At 49.6% G+C, this 22,474-nt stretch overlaps 1 protein-coding gene and 1 long non-coding RNA gene across 2 annotated transcripts; one reads left to right on the forward strand and one right to left on the reverse strand.

The window, feature by feature from the left end:
• The first annotated feature begins 1,365 nt into the window (after nucleotides 1-1,365).
• CEACAM19 (CEA cell adhesion molecule 19) lies at nucleotides 1,366-19,428 on the forward strand. Its single transcript, XM_061388585.1, has 7 exons — nucleotides 1,366-1,989; nucleotides 2,723-3,091; nucleotides 12,255-12,405; nucleotides 15,921-15,967; nucleotides 17,035-17,117; nucleotides 17,885-17,959; nucleotides 18,559-19,428. Exons 1-7 carry the CDS (start codon nucleotides 1,935-1,937, stop codon nucleotides 18,610-18,612), a joined length of 834 nt encoding a protein of 277 aa, XP_061244569.1. The 5' UTR covers nucleotides 1,366-1,934; the 3' UTR covers nucleotides 18,613-19,428.
• On the reverse strand, nucleotides 10,455-17,046 carry LOC133230738 (uncharacterized). Its single transcript, XR_009730954.1, has 2 exons — nucleotides 12,617-17,046; nucleotides 10,455-12,106 (listed from the first exon to the last, which is right to left on the reverse strand). It is a non-coding gene; the product is annotated as an uncharacterized LOC133230738 (long non-coding RNA).
• Nucleotides 19,429-22,474: the final 3,046 nt, after the last annotated feature.

The raw sequence follows: 22,474 nt of genomic DNA on the forward strand, positions 1-22,474 counted from the left end.
AGAGGAGGAAACCAAAGTTCCAAGAGGTGAACTCTTGCGCCCAAGATTCCATAACCAAGTGGTGGCAGAGCTGGGCTGACAGCCAGGCTCACCCACTCACAGCAGGGCAGTCCTGGAGTCTACAGATGTTCAGACATCTGGACCATGCCACTTTGAACTGCCTCGAGACAATTCAAAGTCAAGATTTCTTTCCTGTCCCAACCTAAGGACTCTGGGATTTCCCTGGTGGTCCAGTGGTTAAGACTCAGTGCTGACAATGCTAGGGGCTCGAGTTCAATCCCTGGTCAGGGAACTAAGATCCCATGTGCCATGCAGCGCTGCCAAAAGATTTTAAAAGAAGAAGACGAAAAAGGAAAAGAAAGAAAAGTGTTCTAACCTGGGGACTCTGGAAATGCCAATCTCTGAAATGTGTCCAACACATACACACACACACACAGACACACACACACACACACACTCACACAGACACACACACACACACACTCACACATACACACACACACACATACACACACACACACACACACACACACACACACTGCTACGTGATGTACAGCACCCTGACTTGGTGTTCTCTCCTCCTACAAGACAAGAAATCTCAGCTGGCATCAACCCCCTCAGATCCCTAGGTGTGCGCTGTGCCATAGAAATTTCTCTGACGATGATGGAAATGTCCTGTACCCATGCTCTCAAGTGTGGTAGCCACTGGCCACACGGGGCTGTTGAGCACTTGAAAGTGGCTAGTTCAAGGAACTAGGTAATTTAAATTTATATTTAAATAGCCTTATGTGGCTATGGGCATAGCACAATCCTGGACCCTCCAGCACCCAGGTCATGCCCCAACAGAGCTCAAAATTACACTTGGTCCCTCCCACCTCTCCAGCTTCACCCCCCAACACACAGCTCCTCCCTGCTCGGCCCTCCATCCTTCCAGGATTTTGCTGACTCCTCAGTGTGCCTCGAGGGCTGTCTCAGCCTCCAGGCCTTTTGCCTGTGCTGTTCACACTGCCTGGTATACCTCTCCCCAATCCATCCCACCACATTCCTCCTCCTACTCTAGGTCTCAGCACAGACATGCCCTCCTCCAGGAAGTCTGCCCTGCCCCTCTGGCTGAGTAAGGCATTCCCTCAGGTTCTCCCAGGCCCCGAGGCTCCTCCATTCCAGCATTGATGATCACTCTGTATCGTCATTGTCTGGGGATGGGCCTCTCTGTCTCACACACACACGCGCGTGCATACACACACAGAGACCTGTGAGCCCCCGCTGTGGACCGAGGGCAGAGCAGGAGCCGTCTCAGTCATTACCATGTTCTCAGCATCACTTGGCCCAGGGCTGGGCATAGGGTGTGCATGTTGGAATGAACGAACAGAGGGATGTTTTTGAACAACTATTCTGAGCGCTTCAGAGGGAGCCAGCCACAGGTCAGATTCCATCTCCACCTGCTGATCGACTTGCCTCTCTCCTTGAGCCTCAGCTTTCTCATTCCATGAAACAGAAAGTTATGCATGGTGGATATGGGATGAGGTATTGGGACAAGGTATTACCGACCTCCTTGCCTGGCCCAGGGGGGATTGCTCAATCCGAGGCTGCTGTGACTGTTGTTTTTGCTGTTATAATTACTGCCTTGCTACTGACAGGGAAGAAGAGATGTAAAGGGGTCAAGGGAGGAGTCTTGAGAAACCCTAGGAAGTTCCTCAGTCACCCTGGAAAACTGGTTCAGCCAGCTTCTGTGCAGATCATCCTTCATCTGAAGGAATACAGGTGAGGCCTTGAGCCTATGGAAAAGGGGTGCCAGGCTGGGCCGGCCTCAGCCATGTCTCAGAGGCACCCTGGGATTCCCACTGAGCGGGCTCACTTCGGATAGCCAGGGGCCCACCCTCGGGCCCCCTCGGTGTCCAGTAGGTGGCCCCTTGGCATCTCCATAGGACACCAAGATGGAGATTCCTGCTGGGTCCCAGCACGCCTTCCCCAAGAGCCTCCTGCTCTCAGGTAAGGAGGAAATGTACCCCCAGTGCTGAGGGGAGAAGGGATTCTTAGCCCAGGGGCTGAGGTTTCCTCTTGAAAGAGGGAAAATTTGTCAGGAGAAAGGAAATTATGACATTAAGATGGGAGGGAGGGACAGAAGAACCACAACCTCATCCCCATTTAACCTGTGTAGTTTTCTAGAATGTCAGGGCCACGAAGGCTGGAATTTACTTCTGCTTGATTCCCTGCTGAATTCCCAGGGCTTAGAAATCTAGGGAATTTTATTTTCTTTTATTATTGTTTTGGCTGTACCATGCAGCTTATGGGATCTTAATTCCCTGACCAGGGGTTAAACCCACACCCCCTGCGTTGGAAGTCTTAAGTACTGGGCCACCAGGGAAGTCCATAAGGAATTTTAGACATATCATATATAACTAGTATTGTAGCATGAACAATATATTGGTCAAACAATTATTAGTTAGACAAATTAATAAATTAGTTCAGAGAGTCCATGTGTTTGGAGGCAGATCACATACCATCTCCAAGCCGAAAAACTTTCTGGACCAATGGGATGGCAGATCTGTGACATTCATACCTGGGTTCCCACTCTTGCACCCAGAACAGATATCACTAATCAATCCCAGCACTGCTGCCAATGAGCAGCACTCAGAGCCTGCAGTTGAGGACCTATAGGGAGGAGAATGCTATGGTCCCTGCCCGACACTTCTGATCCCAGGCCTCCCCTGTAACCCCACAGCCTCCATCCTGGCCCTCTGGGTCCCCCAAGGCTCCTGGGCAGCCCTGCGCATCCAGAAGATTCCGGAGCAGCCTCAAATGAACCAGGACCTTCTCCTGTCTGTCCAGGGCATCCCAAACACCTTCCAGGACTTCAGCTGGTACCTGGGGGAGGAGGCCAATGGCGGTACAATGTTATTCACCTACATCCCCAAGCTACTACGCCCCCAGAGGGATGGCAGTGCCATGAATCAGCGAGACATTGTTGGCTTCTCCAATGGCTCCATGCTGCTGCGTCACGCCCAGCCCAGCGACAGCGGCACCTATCAGGTAGCTGTCACCATCAACCCTTCCTGGACCATGCGGGCCAAGACTGAGGTCCAGGTGGTCGGTAAGTGTTGGGCACTGGGGGAAGAAGTGGGGAGGCTAGTGCAACCTGAGCAGCCACCAAGCTCTGCGCAAACATCTGGTCCTCTTTTTCCTTCATGCAACACATATTGGCTGAGCACTTACTCAGTACCAGCCCCGAAGTTGTCATTTAATCCTCTGGTGCATTAACTAAGAACACATCTATTGAATGCTTACTTTGTGCCAGACACTGAGCCGGACCCTGGAGAATGCACCATTCATTTATTCTTCACATGCATGAATTCATGAAATGTGTATTGAGCACCTACTGTATGCCTAGTCTTGAGGGATCTATGTTCATAAGTCAAGAATTTATTGGGAATTCCCTGCCAGTCCAGTGGTTAGGACTTGGCACTTTCACTGAGGCGATCCAGAGTTGATCCCCGTTCAGGGAACTAAGATCCCACAAGCCTCACAGTACAGTAAAAAAAAAAAAATGTATTGATGAATCTACTCTGAGCAAAACAGAGATATGGTGGCAGAGAACAGCAACAGCTAATATTTCCTAGGTACTTGTTATGGATCAAAAACAGCTCTAAACACCTGCCCTAGAACACAACTTCTCAATCTGGGCACTGTTAACATTTTGGACTGACTATTCCTTCGTAGCAGAGGCTACACAGTTCTGTGCCCTGTCAAGTATCTAGCACCTTCCCTGGGCTCTAGTCACTAGAGGCTAATAGTGCCCTCCCAGTGCCAAATGTCACCCCTGTTTGAGAACCACTGCTGTTGCTGCTGCTGCTAAGTTGCTTCAGTCATGTCCAACTCTGTGTGACCCCATAGATGGCGGCCCATACCCTATATTAATTCATGTGTTTCTTTTCTCAGAACTCCATGAACTATTATATGCCAATTATATCTCAATAAAGCTGGGAGTGGAATGACTTAACTTTTCCAGGCAGACTTGGTCACTCATCACCTAGGTCCCCACAGGACTCTGCTCATCCCTTTACCTTTGTGATTGTCATCATGGGTTCTAATTTATCACCTTAAGAACTTGTCTTGTGGCAATTCCCTGGTGTTCCAGTGGTTGCAACTCCTTGCTTCCACTGCAGAGGGCACAGGTTCGATCCCTGGTTGGGGAACTAAGATTCCACACGCACATCAGTGTGGCCAAACAAACAGACCGCAGAGTAAGATAAATGGAACATACTCACTCTTTTATTTTTTAATTAATCCTTACTGAAGTCTAGTTGCTTTACAATGTTGTGTTATTATCATTCCTATTGTACAGAAAAGTGAATCAGCCATACATACATCCCCTCCCTTTGGAACTTCCTTCCCATTCAACTCACCGTTAAGTAGAGTCCCTATGCTATACTATTAAATGACTTGTTATAGGTAAATGCCAGCTTTACCCATAATAACTCATTTAATCCTCACTGCAGCTCTGCTAAGTAGGTAACATTATTAGATCCATTTTACAGATGAGGAAACTGAGGCACAGAGAGGTTAGACTTGTCCAATAAAAATAAATAAATAATGATGTGATCTAGAATAGGCTTTGCTGAGAAAGTAGGCAAAAGAAGGAAGGGAATCCTGAAGATTTCTAGGGCAAGAGTTCCTGGTAGTGGGAATAGCATGTGCAAAGGCCCTGAGGTTAGACTAGTTTGCTGTGTTTAAAGTATAGACAGATGGACTCCATAGCTAGAACACAGTGAGCAAGTGAGCAAGAAGAAAGGAGCTCTGGAAGGTATATGGGCAGAGGGCTCAGCCTGTGCATAGGGCCTGGGGCAGGAAGCTGCAGGGCTCATGAATTAGCTGGCAGGAGGCCAGCATGGCTGAGACAGGGCAGTGAACAGGGGGCATCCTAGGAGGCCAGCACTGCAGGATAAATTTGAGCCAAGGTCAGGGGCTTCCCTGGTGGCTTAGACAGTAAAGAATCTGCCTGCGATGCAGGAGACCTGGGTTCGATCCCTGGGTTGGGAAGATCCCTTGGAGAAGAGAATGGCAACCCATTCCAGTATTCTTGCCTGGAGAATTCCATGGACAGAGAAGCCTGGCAGGCTATACAGTTCATGAAGTCATAAAGAGTCAGACATGACTGAGCAACTAACACTTGGGTGGTAAGGATAGAAGCTCTCTCCAACTGACTCAGAGTGGGGGTGTCTTGTAGAACCCCAGAGGTAGCCCCTGGGATGTGGGCTCTATATTAGGCCTGCATTCACAGCTGCTTCTTCAGAGCCTAGAACAGGGCCAGTCACAATGTTGCATGAATGAATGGACCAGGCGCCCAGCCTGGAGGGTGGGAAAGGAAGCTTTGCGAGAAAGCAGGTTCTCCCTCCCCCTCCAGGGGGTGCCATCTCTGGTCTCATCTCTGCTCCAGGGCTCCATTCTCCTCTCATAGCCAAGGATTCCTACCAAGACACTACACAGGCTTCTTTGCATATTCTGAGTCTTCTCTTCCAAGATGCAGAGATAGGGAGAAAGGGAGCTGGAGAGACAGACAGACAGAGAATCTGGTTGGCCCTATCTGGCCTGTGGGTCTGCTTCCCCTTGAGTCAAAGGCCCACCCCTTTTCCAAGGAGATGGGATCAAGTACAACAAACCAGAAGGGGAGCTGGAGATGACGGCTGGGAAGATGAGCCAGGACTCAACAGTCACAAGGTAGACTTTATCATTTTGTTCATCATCAATCTCCTACTGCCTAGAGCATGGCTTAGCACACATGAGCAGCTCAGTAAATATTTGCAACCCCACCTCTGATTTATGAAGCACTTACTACTTGCCGGTACCTCCAACTAAGTGCTTTGCCAACCTCACTTCATTCCATTCCCATAAGAACTTTGCAGGTAGCCCTGGGATGGTCCCCATTTTACAGAAGGGTAAATGGAGGCCCAGAGTGGGCCCCAGAGCATGCCTCTGGGAAGGGGAGGAGCCAAGTGCATAGCCCTGTCCCTCCTGCCATGAGCTTCTTACACACAGACTCCCATGGAAGTACTGAGGGGTCCCCGTGGAGAAAGCAAGCAAAGGAGGCAGGGAACGGCCTTGATTTCAGAGGGCTGAGCACAGGGAGCAGGGAAGCCAGGCAGTTCAGCCCAGCATGAAAAGAAGAGCAGAGGAAAAGGCAGAGGGAATTAGGGATAGGCTTGGCTGGGAGGGTCCTCATGTTAGGGTGGGTGTCCTCAGCCCCAGACATTTATATTGGAGGGCCCCAAATTCAGCCCCCCAACCTAGGTGGGAATGGAAATGGCCAACAGCACTTCCAGCATCCCAGGTAACTCGCACACTCAATCTCTCTTCATCATGAGGGAGTTTGGCTGTAACCGAAGCCAACTCCGACTGGCATGTGCAGGAAGGTGTTTTAAGGGTTTTTTAAAAAATATATTTATCTTTTAAGTTTATTTATTTGGCTGTGCCAGGTCTTAGTTGCACCACATGCGACCTTCTAGTTCCAGTATGTGGACTCTAATTCCCTGACCAGGGATTGAACCCAAGCCCCCTGCATTGGGAGTGTAGCGTCTTAGCCACTAGACCACCAGGGAAGTCCCCAGAAAGGGGTTTAATAAAGCTTAGCATGTCTAAAAAAAATAATACACATCAATTTATTTAAAACTCAGAAATAGACTCACAGATATGAAAAACAAACTTATGGTTACCAAAGGGGATGAGGAGGGATAAATGAAGAATATATATATATAATAGATAAACATTAGGGATTTACTGTATAGCACAGGGAACCATTGGAGAAGGAAATGGCCACCCACTCCAGTATTCTCGCCCGGAGAATTCCATGGACAGAGGAGCTTGGCAGGCTACAGTCCATGGGGTCGGACATGACTGAGTGACTAACATTACTACAGGGAACCATAGTCAGTATCTTGCAACAATTTACAATAAAAGAATCTGAAGTTATACAGCTAAACCTAGCCCAACGTTGTAAACCAACCATGGTTAAATTAAAAAAAAAAAAAACTATAAAAAAAAATAAAATAAAAAGGGTAGTACATGTTCGCAGGACCTTCCCGAGGCTAGAAACAAGGAACAAGGTATAAATACCCTTGGTGGAACTGCTCCTACTGGAGTAGCCATTGCCCACAACATCTGGGCCCCTGGGGCCCAGAACCCCTGCCTGAGGGCCCTTGGAAGGCTGCATTCATTCATGTATTCATTCAGTGAGCATCTACATCGAGCACCTACTGTACGCCAGGCACTGAGTTTACAGAAGGAAAGTACAGAGATCACTGCTCTTGTGGAGTTTATACGTTGGTGAACGTGCCGGCTCCAGCCTCACCATCACAGGCCCCACGTGGTACCTGCATCTCTGGCTTCACATGGACCCATCTAAATCAGGGAGCCTGGCTCACATGACAGGTCCCCACGGAAAAAGAACCTAAGAAAGAGAGTCTCTGGCAGGACTCCCAAGGCGTATGATTCACAGAAACACAAGCGAAGGCTCAGGATGTGTAGATACGGTAAACCATCCCCAGTTCACAGATGACAATACTGGGGCTCAGAGACGGGAAGTCAGTCTCCCAAGGTCACACAGCCCGCAAGCAACAGCAACTTGGCTCAAAAGTACAGAGGGGAGCCACAGTCCCAGAAACCTAGTCATGAGGGTTTGGGGCCTTTGAGAAACTCTGCCCGGTTTCCTCAGTCTTCAGGCCCTTTGGTACCCATGGGGATTAATTGTGGAGCCTGACTGCCCCTGACTGACCATGTACAGTGTGTTTCTCACACAGGTATCGTCTATGCCCTCCCAATCATGGCGTGATGATCCCCATTTTACAGATGGGAAAACTGAGGCACAATCTGAGTAACTTGTCTAGGTCATCCACATAGGGAGAAGCAGATGCTGGACTGGAACCCGGGCTAGTTGGCTCCAGAGTCTATGCTCCTAGTTAGGTCTTGATTCTGCCTGGGCGTTAACAGCTATCATCGTAAACTAACTATATGGAGTCAAGGGTTTAGTCCTGACCCACAATGCAGTTACAGAATTAGACACAAAACCTGCCCTTGAGGCCCTAGCTAAACCCAAAGCCCCCCCTGGCTCAGGGAATTCTTTCCCACTCAGGCTCAAGTTTGAGCTGCCAATAATGAAACTGAATTTGGTGAAAGCAAGACAGGCTTGAGAGTGGCCAGAGAATGGAGAAAGGGAACTTCTACTCTAAAAGCCTCTTCCCTCTGAAGGGAGAGGCGTAGGGGGATTTTAAGGGCTCCAGGAAAGAGGTGGAGATTTCAGGGGCAGCTTGGGCATGTGCAGTCACCATGCTCCTTTGCACATAGCTCTAACTGAGCCTTTGTTTTAGTTGTTAAGTCACCTCTGACTCTTCAACCCCATGGACTGCAGCCCACCAGGCTCCTCTGTCCATGGGATTTCCCAGGCAAGAGTACTGGAGTGGATTGCCATTTCCTTCTCCAGGGGATCTTCCTGACCCAGGGATCGAACCCAAGTCTCCTGTGTTGGCAGATGGATTCTTTACCACTGAACCACCAAGGAAGCTAATTTTGCCTAGCAGAGTATAAATCCCCTCTTTGGCCAGAGATCTAACGAAACAAAGGTAACTCTCGGACACCTCCAGGTCTCAGTTGCACAGGTGCACTCATGGGGTCATGTCAGAGCCAGTTTTGGGGAGGTTGACCACTGTATATCTCTTAGCGCACAGCTGCAAAGCATCGCTGGAAGATATCAATTGCTTTGAAGCAAACACGGAGATAAATCAGAGCAAGTGTTCTTCAGCTCTCGGGGCCTGGTATGAAAACACAGAGATAAACGAGGCAAGGACAGTCGGCCTTCTTGGATCTAGCCAGTTCAGTCTGGTTTTGTCTCAGGTCTTTGAAGCATCCTGTTGATAAAACACAACTAACCTGTGTGGTTTTAAAAAAAAAAAAACACCAGTTTCTGTACCTGGGACCTGGACTGCATAGACTGCATAACACGGGTGTCAATATGACCTTTAGTGAAATGGCCAAAACGTTCAGAGGTTTTGTTCCTATGTCTGTAAAATGGGGACAACGACATCACCACCATCACAGGATCCTTTAGATCCCCAACATTTTTGGCACCAGGAATGGGTTTCATAAAAGACAATTTTTCCGTGGCAGGTGGGGTGGGGTGAGTAGTTTGGGGATGATTCAAATGCATTACTATTATTATGCACTTTATTTCTGTTTATTATTACATCAGCTCCACCTCAGATCATCAGGCATTAGATCCCAGAGTTTGGAGACCCCCTGCTTTAGAGGACTGCCTTGGCAAGTCCATGTGAAGCTGCTACTTTTGAAGCTGTGGAAATAAAGGATAACCAAAGGAGGAAAACAAAGGCTATTAATTCAGAGCTTGTGTATAGCAGGGGCATCATCCACTATCCCTTGCATTTTGGCAGAGACTCAAGGGCAGGCAGAGAGGTGGAAAAGCCTTGGAATGAAAAACAGGAAAGGCTATAGGTGTGTCTTTGTGGGAGGCGGTTGGCACAGAAAGGCAGGACACCCTAGGTGATTGGTTACGATACGTGTTTGGCTTTCTCTGGCTGGCCCTGAGTTAGAAAGGAGGGACAAAAATTAGGGAGGCTGTTAGTTAATCAAGTCCTGGCCATTTGGCACTGATTGTTACAGAAGGTATTGTTCAGCTTCCTGCGTTGTCACTAGAGATAGAAATCTGGCTTCCTGTAAGTCTGACTTTAGCTAGCTTCCTGGGCTGTTTGTAAGAGGGTTAGTTTCCTAGGCAGTTTGCTGTACCTTGTGAGTCAGAATTCTGTTTTCAGAGCTGGTCTGACAGTTGTCGGTTTGCATACTGGTCTCTCAAAGCACTTTTTCGATGTGATTCTACCTTATCAAAGATCAACATGGAGGGACTTCCCTGGTGGTGCAATGGTTAAGAATCCACCTGCCAACACAGGGGCCACAGGTTCGATCTCTGGTCCGGGAAGACTCCCACATGCTGTGGGGCAGGTACGCCTGTATGCCGCAAGTACTGAACCCACGCTCTAGAGCCTGAGAACCACAGCTACTGAAGTCCATGCACCCTAGAGCCTGTACTCAGCAACAAGGGAAGCCACTGCAATGAAAAGCCCTCACACAGCAACGAAGTGCAGACCCCGCTCCACAACTAGAGAAAGCTCCCATGCAGCAACAAAGACCCAGTGGAGCCAAAAATAAAATTAAAAATAAAAGGATCAACATGGATAAATCTACTCAATGGAAGACCCAGATTTTTTGTTAGTAGAACTGAGAATAGATGGTCCCAGAGACCAGTGAAGAGAAAAGCCAAAAGAAAAGAAGTTTCAGTCCTGGAAGAAGAAACAGAATGTGAAAAAATAAATAAATAAAAATTAAAAAAAAAAAAAAGAAACAGAATGTGAGGCTTGGGTCCAGCTACTTCTTGCTGTGGGACAAACTCAGTGGTATAACACAACAACCATTTTATTATGTTCATGATTTCTGGGATCCAAGAATACAGAGAGCTTCGTGATATCCAGCCTCAGATGAAAGGCTTCAAAAGGCTGAGCTTGGCTCAAATGCCGGAAGCCAAAAGCACCCAGAGGTGTCTTCATGTACTTGCTGTCAGCTGGGAGCTCAGCTGGGGCTATCAATAAGCTCATTGATCCTATTGATCAATGCGTCCTCACCAGTGTGACTGCTTGGGCTTCCTCACAACATGGTAGCTGGGTTCTGGGTTCATGATGGGAAAGCATGGAAAGAGGAAGTGTTCTGGAAGACCACAGCAGAAATTCCGTGCCTGCTTCCGACCTAGCCTTGGAAGTCACACACCTTGATCTACACCGTATTCTTCTGATTTCAAGTGAATCACTAAGGTTGGCCCACATTCAAGGGAGGGAGATTAGACCTTCCGCTAGATAGGAGAATGGCAAAGTCATATTGAAGAAGGGTGTTCGGTTGCAATCAACTTCGGAAAATACAGAGATTCACAGGCTGGCTCTTCACAAGCTCACTGTCTATAATAAAAGGCAGAAAAACATCTTTGGTGGTCCAATGGTTGAGAATCCGCCTGCAAGGCAGAGGATACCATTTGGATCCCTGGCCCGAGGAGTGTTCACATGCCTTGGAGCAACCAAGCCTGCACACCACAACTACTGAAGCCCTCGCACCGAAGAGCTCTGGATGCAGGACACAACGAAGACCCCGCACAGCCAAAAATAAATAAAAAATTTAAAATACAAAGTGTTTTTAAAAAATAATAAAATAGAAGGCAGAAAAGATGGCCAAACATAAATAAAATTTTAAAATAAATAATATTTTTAAAAATAATAAAATAAAAGCCAGAAAATATAAACAAGCTGTGGAAATCATGTGAATCAGGAAAGTTTTCTGCTACAGCAACAGAAACTGCTTCTGGCTGATTTAAACAGAAAAGGAACAAATTCAAGGATCCTAGACAACTCAGAGAGTCTCCAGAATGGCAGGGAGCCAGGCTTGGAACGTGTTGTTTGTTGAATTGCATGCTCAATTGCTTCAGTCGTGCCCAACTCTTTGCGATCCTGTGGACTGTAGCCCACCAGGCTCCTCTGTCCTGTGGGGATTCTCCAGGCAAGAATCCTGGAGTGGGTGCCACGGCCTCTTTCAGGGGATCTTCCTGACCCGGGGATCAAACCTGTGTCTCTTATGTCTCCTGAACTGGCAAGTGGATTCTAAACCTCAGGCTTTGCTACCAAGAAGGACTGGGATAAAACGGATGTCCAGATTGAGATTAAAGGCTGGAGGTCCTCTTGGAGGGGGCCAGAGTGAGGTAAGGCTTGGTCCCAGATCTGGCATGTTGAGTTTGAGAATCCTACGAGTCCTTTATGTTCCTGACAAAACACAGTCCAGAACTTCACCCTTTTCCTGGAAGGATGGAGGCGTCATCAGCTGAGGCAAGAAAAAGCCAGTAACTGAAGCAAGGGTGGGGCAGCGTGTCATAAGGTAGGTATGGGATGTGCTGAGGTTGGAAGAAAATCCTAGAGAAGCAGAGATTTTGAGGTGGGGGGAGCCAAGATGTACCATCTGGGACATGTTGACTTTTCCGTGCAGCAGAATCAACCAGACAGTTGGATGCTCAGATCTGAAATACAGGAGAAAGCTCTGAGCTGGGAAGATGAAATCACACTTCAGTGTTCTATGGACTGTCACTGATACAGTGAGGAGGGTGGTGGGGAGGCCTTCCAAAGAATCACATGGCCCTCTCCCTCTCTCTTTCTCTCACTCCCCAGAAAAGCCTAAGGAGCTGCCCGTTACCAACCCGCCTGTGAGTGCTGGGATTGTGGCTGCTATCGTCATTGGATCTCTTGCCACTGGGTGTATGTCCGTCGGCATCATTGCCTATCTCCTGGTGACAAGAGGCTGGAGGGCTCAGAACCACAGGTACAGGAGCCCCAGCCCTCTCTCCTTCCTGTCAGTCTGCTCCACCTGCCCTCTTGGATCCCCTTGATTCTTCTTCCCTAAGTCACATCATCCAACTCATACACAATCTCATCCATCCTGGAACCCCTGAGGTGGAGAGGATCTTCCTACCTTGTATTAGACAGAATTCTGCATTGCAAGGGACAGAGACCTTACCTTTATATTGGATTACCGAGTAATAAGAAACATTCTTGTCCTATATAAGTGAGCTTCAGGTATGGCTGGATCCAGGGGCTCAATTCTATCAAGAAACTCTGATAGAATGTAGACCTCTCAACTCTCCTTTTCTCTACAGTCACTCCATTTCCAGGAAGGTTCTCCCCTTAAGGTGTGACAAGATAGCTCTCAGTGGCTCTAGCCTTATATTCCAGCTCAGCCACCCAAGCGGAAAAATAGTACCTTTTTCCTGATAGTTCCATCAAAAACCCCAGAGCTGCCTCTCACCAGCTTAACTAAATCACATGTCCTTACATGAAATAATCACCATGGCCAGGTCTTAGAATGCAAAGTTGAGCTACTTGTATAACCCTGGAGCCAGAGAGATAAACCTGGCTCCACATGATGAAATGGATTGAGAGTGGGGAAGGTTCCTCAAAAGAAAACCAGATGTAATTGCCAAAGAATGGGAGTGGATGGCGGGCAGGCAAAGGCATCAGATGGTGCTTACCTCTGAGGGGTTGGGTAGGCAGGAAGAGGGAGAGGCAAAGACACAGAGAGAAGGGGGAGGAAGCCTGTTTTCCCAGGGAACAGTGTATTCATGAAAAATTCCTTTCTCATGAGATCAGCCTCTTCAGAACTTTGTCTCCTATCTTGATTCTGAGTTAAGATGTCTAATTTTGCTTCCACTCAGTAATCCCTAGAAAATGAAAGCAGTAATTTTGTCTCCTCCCTCAACTCTTCCTTATGTGTTATAGCTTCCTGACCTTCAAGATTTTGTTTTCCCTGAATATGTTCTAATTTAGGGGTGGCAAACAGCTTTCACCTCCCAGCCCAATTCTGATCAGTAAATTAACCTACACATATTTGTTGAGGGCCTGCTATGGGCCAGGTACTATTCTAGGCACTAGACAGCTTAATGGAAAAGGAGGTGGGGAGTCCCATCTAAGTTAGTGAGAAAAGATGCTGCGATGGATTAACAATGTCTGCCACAGTCATATCAAAGGAAGTGGAGGCACATGAGCCATACCTGCTAGATATCCTTGTCATCTCAAAAGTGATACTTTGAGGTGATGGGGGAGGTCTCTGGTGCTCTGGTGGTTAAGAATCCACCTTGCAATGCAGGGGATGAGGGTTCAATCCATGGTCGGGGAACTAAGATCCTAAGCCTGTGTCCTGCAACTAGAGAAGCCCGCACGCCACAACTAAGCCCGGATGCAGCCAAAATAAATAAGTAAATAAAAGGGAGCTACAGTCCATGGAGTCACAAAGAGAAAGGACATGACTGGACACACACACACACACACAAACACCATAGTTTGCCAGCGCCTTAGAGACTAGAAGTCATTCAACAAATGGCACCGAACTGGCTCATGAATGGCAAAAGTTCTCAAGATAGTGAACCTTACCTGCCTACCTTGTAAGCTCCAGAACCAAAGCTAGACACCGTATAACCTGACCCTCTGACCAGCTTCCTTCCCACAGGGCAGTGATTCTAGGTAAGTTTGAAACATTTCGAAATCTAAAAAAATGTTAACCTTTTGATGACATTTTTAAAGTTATGATATTTTTAAAGGCATTGAATCAGATGGGGAAAAGAATTCCTTTTTCTTCTCTTTTTGCATGATTCTGAGAGCGGTAAATGAACACCTTGATCAGGTCTTTTTAATGCCTTTCTAATGCTTGCTATCTTCTATGAAGAGAAAATCAGCAACATATGGAGCTATGAATCTAAACCATTGTTTGACTTTTCCTTTCTCACTTTCTGTACTTATGTCCAGCTGTATGGATCCCATGGACAGAGAAGCCTGGTAGGCTGCAGTCCATGGGGTCCCTAGAGTCGGACATGACTGAGCAACTTCACTTTCACTTTTCACTTTCATACATTGGAGAAGGAAATGGCAGCCCACTCCAGTGTTCTTGCCTGGAGAATCCCAGGGACCGGGAGGCCTGGTGGGCTGCCGTCTCAGGGGTCGCACAGAGTCAGATAGGACTGAAGTGACTTAGCAGCAGCTGTATGGAGTTGTACTTTCATTCACAATGTAACAGCTTCCAACTGGTCTCCCTGTTGCCACTCCCACCCGCACAGTCTGTCTCCCGTTCTCCCGTTTAGCAGCCAGAGAGTCTGTTAAAATTGGTCAGGGACACCCCTGGTGGTTCAGTGGTTAAGAATCAGCCTTGCTAGGCAGGAGACATGGGTTAGATCCCTCGCCTGGGAACTAAGATCCCACAGGCAACTAAGCCCGGGCACTGTAGCTACTCAGCCAGCAAAGATCCCACATGATGCAGTGAAGATTCCCCTGGGCTGCAACTAAGACTCGACAGAGCCAAATAAAGAAATAAATCAGTCAGCTCTGGTCCTGGAGTCAAGGCCAAAGTCCACACCATGGTCACAAGACCCAGCTCAATCTGCAACGCACCCTCTCGCCTCCCTGACCTCACCTCTTGCCACTCTTTCCCTCACTCTCTCTGCCCCAGCCACACTCCGCTCCTTACTATTCCTTTGCTGTCCCGGCTCCTGCCTCAGGACCTTTGCACAGACTGTCATCTCTACATGGAACTTTCTTCTCTTGATTTCTGCACACCTGGTCCCCCTGGCTACTCCAAGCCTTTGCTCAGCTGTCACCTTCTCAATGAGGCACCCCAAACCGCCCTGCCTGAAACTGCGCACACACACACATACACACACACACATATACCACCCTCTGCACACACACACACACACACATACCACCCTCTGCCCCCTGCAGTCTTCATTTTCCTTCATCCCACTTTTCATTCCCTGATGTTCAATGTCCCATCATTTATTCTAATCCTCTCCCTCTCTCCTCACTATGGCGTCCACTCCAGGAGACCAGGGGTCTTTGTCAGTCTTGTTCCCAGCTGTGCCCCCAGTGACTTCAACAATGCCCAGCCCGTGGTCAGTGTTTTTATAAATATTTGTTTAGTGAATTAATGAATTCATGGTAGGGAGGTCACATACTTTTTAAATAAGGGTATTCAAAAGAGCCGATTTAAAGAGGAATATTAAGGAAATCATGAAACAGGTAGCTGGAGCTGAATCGTTCAGGTGGTCTGTGTAACTGACGAGGTTAAGGATGCCCTGTGTAAAGCAGCGGCAGAGGAAACCTGAGGAACGACTGTGAGCCTGGGGATTATGGGTGGAGAAGCTGGGATGGGGCAGAACTTGTCCAGGGTCATTCTGAAGCGGGGATCCTCTCTCTCTCTAGGGCCTGATGGGGTTTCCAGCTTCTCTGAGTCTCTCTCCAGCCACCTGAGCATCTTTCAATTCTAATATCCTTTCCTCCATGTGCCCCCAGGATAACAGCCACAGAGAAACCGGAGCTGGGCCCCAGTCATCGTGCTGGTAAGCCAGAGACACCCGTCTTGCAACCCAGCTCTCCTCAGGGCCCCCTCCTCCTCTGCTTCCCAGCCAAAAACCCCCTTGTGGTCCCCAGTTTGGGGCCTCCCAATCACTTCCCCCACCCAGACCTTGCTGGGACTCCCCAGATTCAGCCCACGGAGTCAGCACATTAGCGCTCACCCCAAACCTGTTTCTCCTCCTTTTCTCAATGTCTAGTACTCCTGTCCTCTATCACCACAACACTGCTGGCTCCTGTCCTCCAACGGGTCACAACCCAACCCAAGCTCCATCTTCTGGATCTCCCAACCCAGTTCCCCACTGTCCTCCCAGCTCCCACACTCGCCTCCACCCCATTTCTGAGCAGAGTCCTTCTATATCTCTGACCCTGTCTCTCCTCTGCTCAAAAACCCTCTATGGCTCCCTAGTACCCTTAGGACAAAGTTCAGACTCCTTAACATGACTCTCAAGGCCCCTCATTAACTGGTCCCCTCTGTCTTTCTTGGCTTCATCTCTCATAAGTAACATTTCCATCTCCAAAACAATACAAAGAAATATATATATATATATATATATATATATATATACATTGGGGTCGCCAAGAAGTTCATTCAGATTTTTCCATAAGATCTTACAGAAAAACCCAAACAAACTTTTTGACCTACCCAGTGCAATCCAGACAGATGAAACATAGTCCCTCAAACACCAGCATTCTCACCGCCAGGCCTCTGCACACCCGCGCTCTTGCCTTTGTGTGGCTCTCACTTCTCTTGCTATTCTCAGAGGTCCCCTCCTCCAGGAAGTCCTCCCTGACCCCCCTCCAGGAGCCCTGTGGGCTCCCCTACCCCAGCTCTGCACACTCTGGGTCATCCCCAACTGAGGACAGGTTTGTCTCCCCCACTGAACCATGAGCCCCAGGAAGGCAGGGCAAGGCCAGCACTGCCTCAGTCACTACTGTGTCCCCAGCACAGGGCTGGGCAAGAAGAGGGCTTAACACAAATGTTAGTTGCAGTAGCTGGAACGGACCTGTGGGCCACCTGTCAGCCGGTTCCTCCTCTTGTCCTCTGCTTCAGGTGATGACAGCATCTATGAAGCAATACCATCGCCAGTCCTCCTGGTGTCCCCTTGTGACACGGGGCCCATGACCACTGCCACGGTAAGCCCCCGCCCCTCTCCCCTAAAGCCTCCTTTTGACCTGTTGCCTCCCTTCCGAGTGTGCTGGGGCGCCCAAGGGTGCCTTGTCACACAATTTGGGAACTGCTGTTCCCTGTCTAGGCCACTCCCTATTTTAAAAATATAAGCCAAAGAAATTAAAAGGAAACAGCACAACACAAAGACAGTTTGTCTCTGGGCATGGAGGCTGGTGGGTGGGCTTTATCTTCTTCTTAGAAGTGTGGCAACTTAAGACAGGATTCTTATAAGAGGATTTTCTACACTGAGCAGATATTTCCTTTACAGGTGGAAAGGGTTGCTTAAAGTAAGAAATGAGAGAGGCTGGGGATTCCCTGGCGGTCCTCTGGTTAAGACTGCACTTTCACTGCCGAGGGTGCAGGTTCAGTCCTTGATCGGGGAACTACGGTCTCACAAGCCTCATGGTGCAATCAGAAAAAAAAAGAAATAAGAAGGTGGAGGAGAAGGAAAAGGGACTTAAACAGTTAAGACTGAAAGCTTAGACCCACGTGTGTTGACGGAGAGGCTGAGCATTATCTGGGTGATTGTCAGGCCATTGGCTGCACCTCCCATGTAGCCATTTCTCAGAGGAGAACACTGAGTACAGGGAGGTTAATTCCCTTCACTTAGAGGCCTCAGAGTCAGGGAGGGGCAGTGGGGACCCGGAGTCCAGGTCTGTCCCGATACCACAGGGCAAAGGTGGGGGGTGTTAGGGTGCCGGGGCCCTGGCTCACCTCTGTTCTTCCCTTGCAGCCGCCAGACCTGCCTCTGCCCCCGCCCCCGCCCCCACCGCCCCCACTGCCGCAGCCTGAGAACCACCCCTACCAGGTATGGAGCTGGAGGAGGGGGGAGGGGTCAGGAGCGCCAGGCTCGGTGGGCGGGGCTTCCTTTCCGACCCCGCCCCCGACTCCCGAGCTCCCGGGAAGGAAGTGCGTAGCCCCCTCGCCGAGACTTCCCGGGCAAGTCATTTCCCGTCTCGGGGGCGAGGGGCGGAGGAGGGGTGGGTTACAGTTTGTTCCTGCGTCAAAGGAAGCCAATGCAGGAAGAAATGAAGCCCAGAGAGGGGAAGGGCCTTGCCCAGGGTCACACAGCGAGTCGGGCCCCACCGCAGGGCGCCCCCGTTCCTGGGCCTGGGTCTCAGCCAGTCGCCCGCCGTCTGCCCCTGAGCTTCTGCCTCCGTCTGCGTCCCTGTGCGTCCGATCTTACGTTTCTCTGTACGTGTCTCCCTACCCCTGAGGGGTCTCCCCACCCCGCCCCCGGGTCCTTGTGATCTTGTGTCTCTCCCTAACTCTTTTTTCTGTATTCTGCACGGAACTTTGTTTCTCTGTCTCTCTCACTCTCCTTGTTCCTCCTTTTCTGTGTCTCTGTCTCCCCCTGGCTCTCACCCCCAAACCACAACAACCCCCTTCCCTCCCCTTCCCCCCCAGGATCTGCTGAACCCCGACCCTGCCCCGTACTGCCAGCTGGTGCCCGCGCCCTGAAGGGGTCCCAGGTGAGGCCAGCCGGGGAGAGGAGACGCGTCAGACTTCCCCCGGGCCTTGAACCCGCAGAAAAGCCTCCGCAGAGACGCAGCACGACTGGGACCCCGGGGCTGTAAGGTCGACAAGATGGACGCGGCCTTGGCGTAGGCCGCACAGCAGGACGGTGACGGGCCTAGCTCCTCACTCTGCAGTGAGCGAACAGCGCGCCCTGAGGTCTGGCCCTCCAGCAACCTGGCCTGGGCTCATGCCTGGGAAAAGCAGGCTCTTGCTACCCCCGCTCCACTCCAAAGCCCCCCAGAGGGTGGTCTCAGGCGTGCTTCCAGCCAGACTGCACAAGCCCCTGCTTGGCCGGGCTCCCTCATCTCAACCCACAGCGCCCCACCCAGCTCTGTTAACCTCCCTAGAAGCCCCTTCCCCTGGGCTCCCCACCACACGTGCCCCAGAGCACAAGACACATGACCGCAAGCTCTGGCCTCATGAACCTGTGGCCCCAGAGGACAGTCCAGGCCAGTTTCCATGGCCGCTGGGGCCCCTTCCCTGTCCAGGCAGATCCAGCCCCTCTTAAAATTCAGTTTCTCAGAACCTGTGGCCAACTTCTGCCCATTTCCCGCCACACCCCCAGTTCGGGGCAGCCACTTTATCCTCTACCCCCACGTAACCCTGTCCTCAATGTGGGTTCCATCTCTCACCCTCTTAATTTATTCATTCATTCAGCAATAAAAAAAACTGTGTGCCCTGCACAGTTCAAAACAAACATCCCTGCTCTCCTGGAGGGTCACTCTGGCAACGGAGAGTCAAGAAACAAAATAAATAACATATGTGGTGTGTTGGCGGGAGGCATGAAGAGAGAAGGAGGGCAAGAGTGTTGGGGAACTGTGTGTGTGTGTGTGTGCACGCACCCACATGCACACACGTGCTCAGTCACTCAGTCGTGTCCAACTCTTTTGCAGCCCCATGGACTGTAGACCACCAGGATCCTCTGTCCATTTGATTTTCCAGGCAAGAATACTGGAGTGGGTTGTCATTTCCTCTTCTGGGGATCTTCCCAACCCAGGGATTCTTACCACTGAGCCACCTGTGATGTGCTGGGGTGGGAGGGATAGAGAAGAGTGAGAGTGTTTGGGGGTTGAGGTTTTAAACAAAGGGCAGAGGGGGCTTAGCTGAGAAGGCAACAGTGGGCAAAGACCTAAAGGAGCAGAGGGAGGGAGCCCTGAGGGGATCTAGAAGGAAAGCATTCCAGGCGGTGGGAATAGCGAGAGCAAAGGCGCTGAGGTAGGAGTCTGCCTGGTGAGTCCCAGGAGCATCAAGGAGGCCAGCACGGCAGAAGCAGAATGAAGAAAGGGGAAAGGGTGGGAGGCGAGGTCAGGGAGATGGGCAGGGGCAGACCATGCAGGGGATGTAAGCCCCTGCAAAGACTGGCTTTTCCTCTGGGAGCCAAAAAAACAGACTGTATGGTAGGTGGAAGAATGACCCTTGCATTACTTAGGGATTCTGTTACACCCAGCTCCCTGTAAATCCTGACTGAAACAACCCCACACCCGTGATGGCAGGACTTTCAAGAGAAAGTTCTCTGAGGCTGACTGCGTGCCTTCTAGCTCCCTTGGTACCAGCTTTGTTCTACAAAAAGTTGTGTTCCCCCCCAAATTCATGTTGAAGCCCTAATCCCCCATGTGACTCTTTTTGGAGTAGGACCTTTAAAGAGATGATTAAGACTCTTGAGAGTCCCTTGGACTGCAAGGAGACCAAACCAGTCAATCCTGAAGGAAATCAGTCCTGAATATTCACTGGAAGGACTAACGCTGAAGCTGAAGTTCCGATACCTTGGCCACCTGATGCGAAGAACTGACTCGTTGGAAAAGACCCTGATACTGGGAAAGACTGAAGGCAGGAGGAGAAGGGGACGACAGAGGATGAGATGGTTGGATGGCATCACCAACTCAATGGCCTTGAGTTTGAGCAAACTCCGGGAGTTGGTGATGAACAGGGAAGTCTGGCGCGGTGCAGTCCATGGGGTCGCAGAGTAGGACACAACTGAGCTACTGAACTGAACTGGAAGTTTAAATGAGGCCAGGGGGTAGGGCTGCAATCCAGTACAATTAGTGTCCTTACAAGAAGAGGAAGAGAGAATTCCCTGGTGGTCCAGGGGTTATGATGCCTTACTCTCATTGTGAAAGGCCTAGGTTCAATCCCTGGTTGGGAAACTAGATCCCACAAGCTGTGCAGTGCAGCCAGAAGTAAATAAATAAAAATTTAAAGTAAAAATACCATTAAAAGAGGAGGAGGAGACCCTAGGGTTGCACACGCATGGGGAAAAAAAATGTGAAATCATAATGAGGCAGTCATTTGCAAGCCAAAGAAGGAAGCCTCAGAAGAAGCCAAGTCGGCTGACACCTTGATCTTGGACTTCCAGTCTCCAGAATTGTGAGAAAATAACTGTTGTTAAAGCCATCAGGTCTGTGGTATTCTGTCATGGCCATTCTAGCAGGGTAATATTGGTTAGTACTACAGCCCTAGGAAGCGGGCACCATTCCTTCTTCCTCCACCACGATGAAGCTAGATTTAAATATAATGATAACTGGACTTCCCTGGTGGTCCAGCGGTTAAGAATCTGCCTGCCAATACAGGGGACACAGGTTCCATCTCTAATGGGGGAAGATTCCACGTGTCGAGGGATGCCTAAGCTGCAACTGCTGACTCGACTATGCCTCTCCCTATTTGAATTTAAGTTCTCAGAACAGTTCCGGGAGGCTGGGACTATTATATTCCCATTTTGTTGATGGAGAGGTGGAGTGACTGCCTCAAGGTCACGCACCAAGCATAAGGAAAGACCAGTGATGCATCGGATGGGCTGGGTTATGCTGCGGTAACAAGCAACCCCACACGTTCCATGGCTTAGAACATCAAAAGGTTCGTTTCTCTCTCTTCTTTTTTTTAACGTTATTTATCTATTTGGTTGCACCAGGTCTTACTTTCAGCATGTGGGGTTTTTGATCTTCACTATGGCATGCAGGATCTTTAGTTGCAGCACATGGGCTTGAGTCCCCTGACCAGGGCTCAAACCTGGGCCTCCTGCCCTGATAGTGCAGAGTCTTAGCCACTGAGCCACCAAGGAAGCCCATACCCAGAATACGTGCGTGCGTGCATTCTAAGTCACTTCAGTTGTGTCCAGCTTTTTGCATCCCTTGGACTGTAGCCTGCCAGGCTCCTCTGTCCATGGGATTCTCCAGGCAAGAATACTGGAGTGGGTTGCCATGCCCTCCTCCAAGGGATCTTCCCAACCCAGCAATCAAACCCGTGTCTCCTGTGGCTCCTGCATTGGCAGGCGGATTCTCTTACCGCTGAGCCTCCTCTTACCCAGAATATGGAGAATCAAAATATATGTGAATAGCTCAGTCAATACACCTTCAGGATTCATGTCAGAGCCCACGCTCTCACCCACTATGCTTTCTAGAGAGAAATTCTCTGGCAGGTCTGCCTTGCCCCATCTATTCATTCAGTGACTCGTACATTCATTCAGCAAGTGCTAGATCAGGGTGGAGGGGGTGGCTGGGGAAGAAGTGCACAGAGCTGAAAGATATTTAGAATGAAACATTGATATTATATAATTTTATCCTGGATTAGAGGAGGCGGATGAAGGAGAAGGGTGTTGTCAACAATGTGTCCATTCATCTATTCAACACATTAATCGATCACCTGCTGTGTGCAGCCGTTCTAGGCTCTGAGGAGACACCTGTGAACAACATATACAGAGATCCCAGCCCTCAGAGAGCTGACAGCAAGCAGCACTGAAGGTAATGTCTGAGCGGGATGAGGGAGAGGGGCTATGAGGGAGAAGGAAACAGGCACCGAGGAAGCCAGGGTA

This window comes from Bos javanicus, chromosome 18 (assembly GCF_032452875.1).
Source record: "Bos javanicus breed banteng chromosome 18, ARS-OSU_banteng_1.0, whole genome shotgun sequence".
NCBI classification, from domain to species: Eukaryota; Metazoa; Chordata; class Mammalia; order Artiodactyla; family Bovidae; genus Bos; species Bos javanicus.

What these genes read in the sequence shown, in the direction of transcription:
- CEACAM19 (XM_061388585.1), top strand. Translation starts at nt 1,935, where the DNA reads ATGGAGATTCCTGCTGGGTCCCAGCACGCCTTCCCCAAGAGCCTCCTG. An exon ending in GACTGAGGTCCAGGTGGTCG is followed by an intron (nt 3,092 to 12,254) that starts GTAAGTGTTGGG and finishes CTCACTCCCCAG; the next exon opens with AAAAGCCTAAGGAGCTGCCC. An exon ending in TGGAGGGCTCAGAACCACAG is followed by an intron (nt 12,406 to 15,920) that starts GTACAGGAGCCC and finishes ATGTGCCCCCAG; the next exon opens with GATAACAGCCACAGAGAAAC.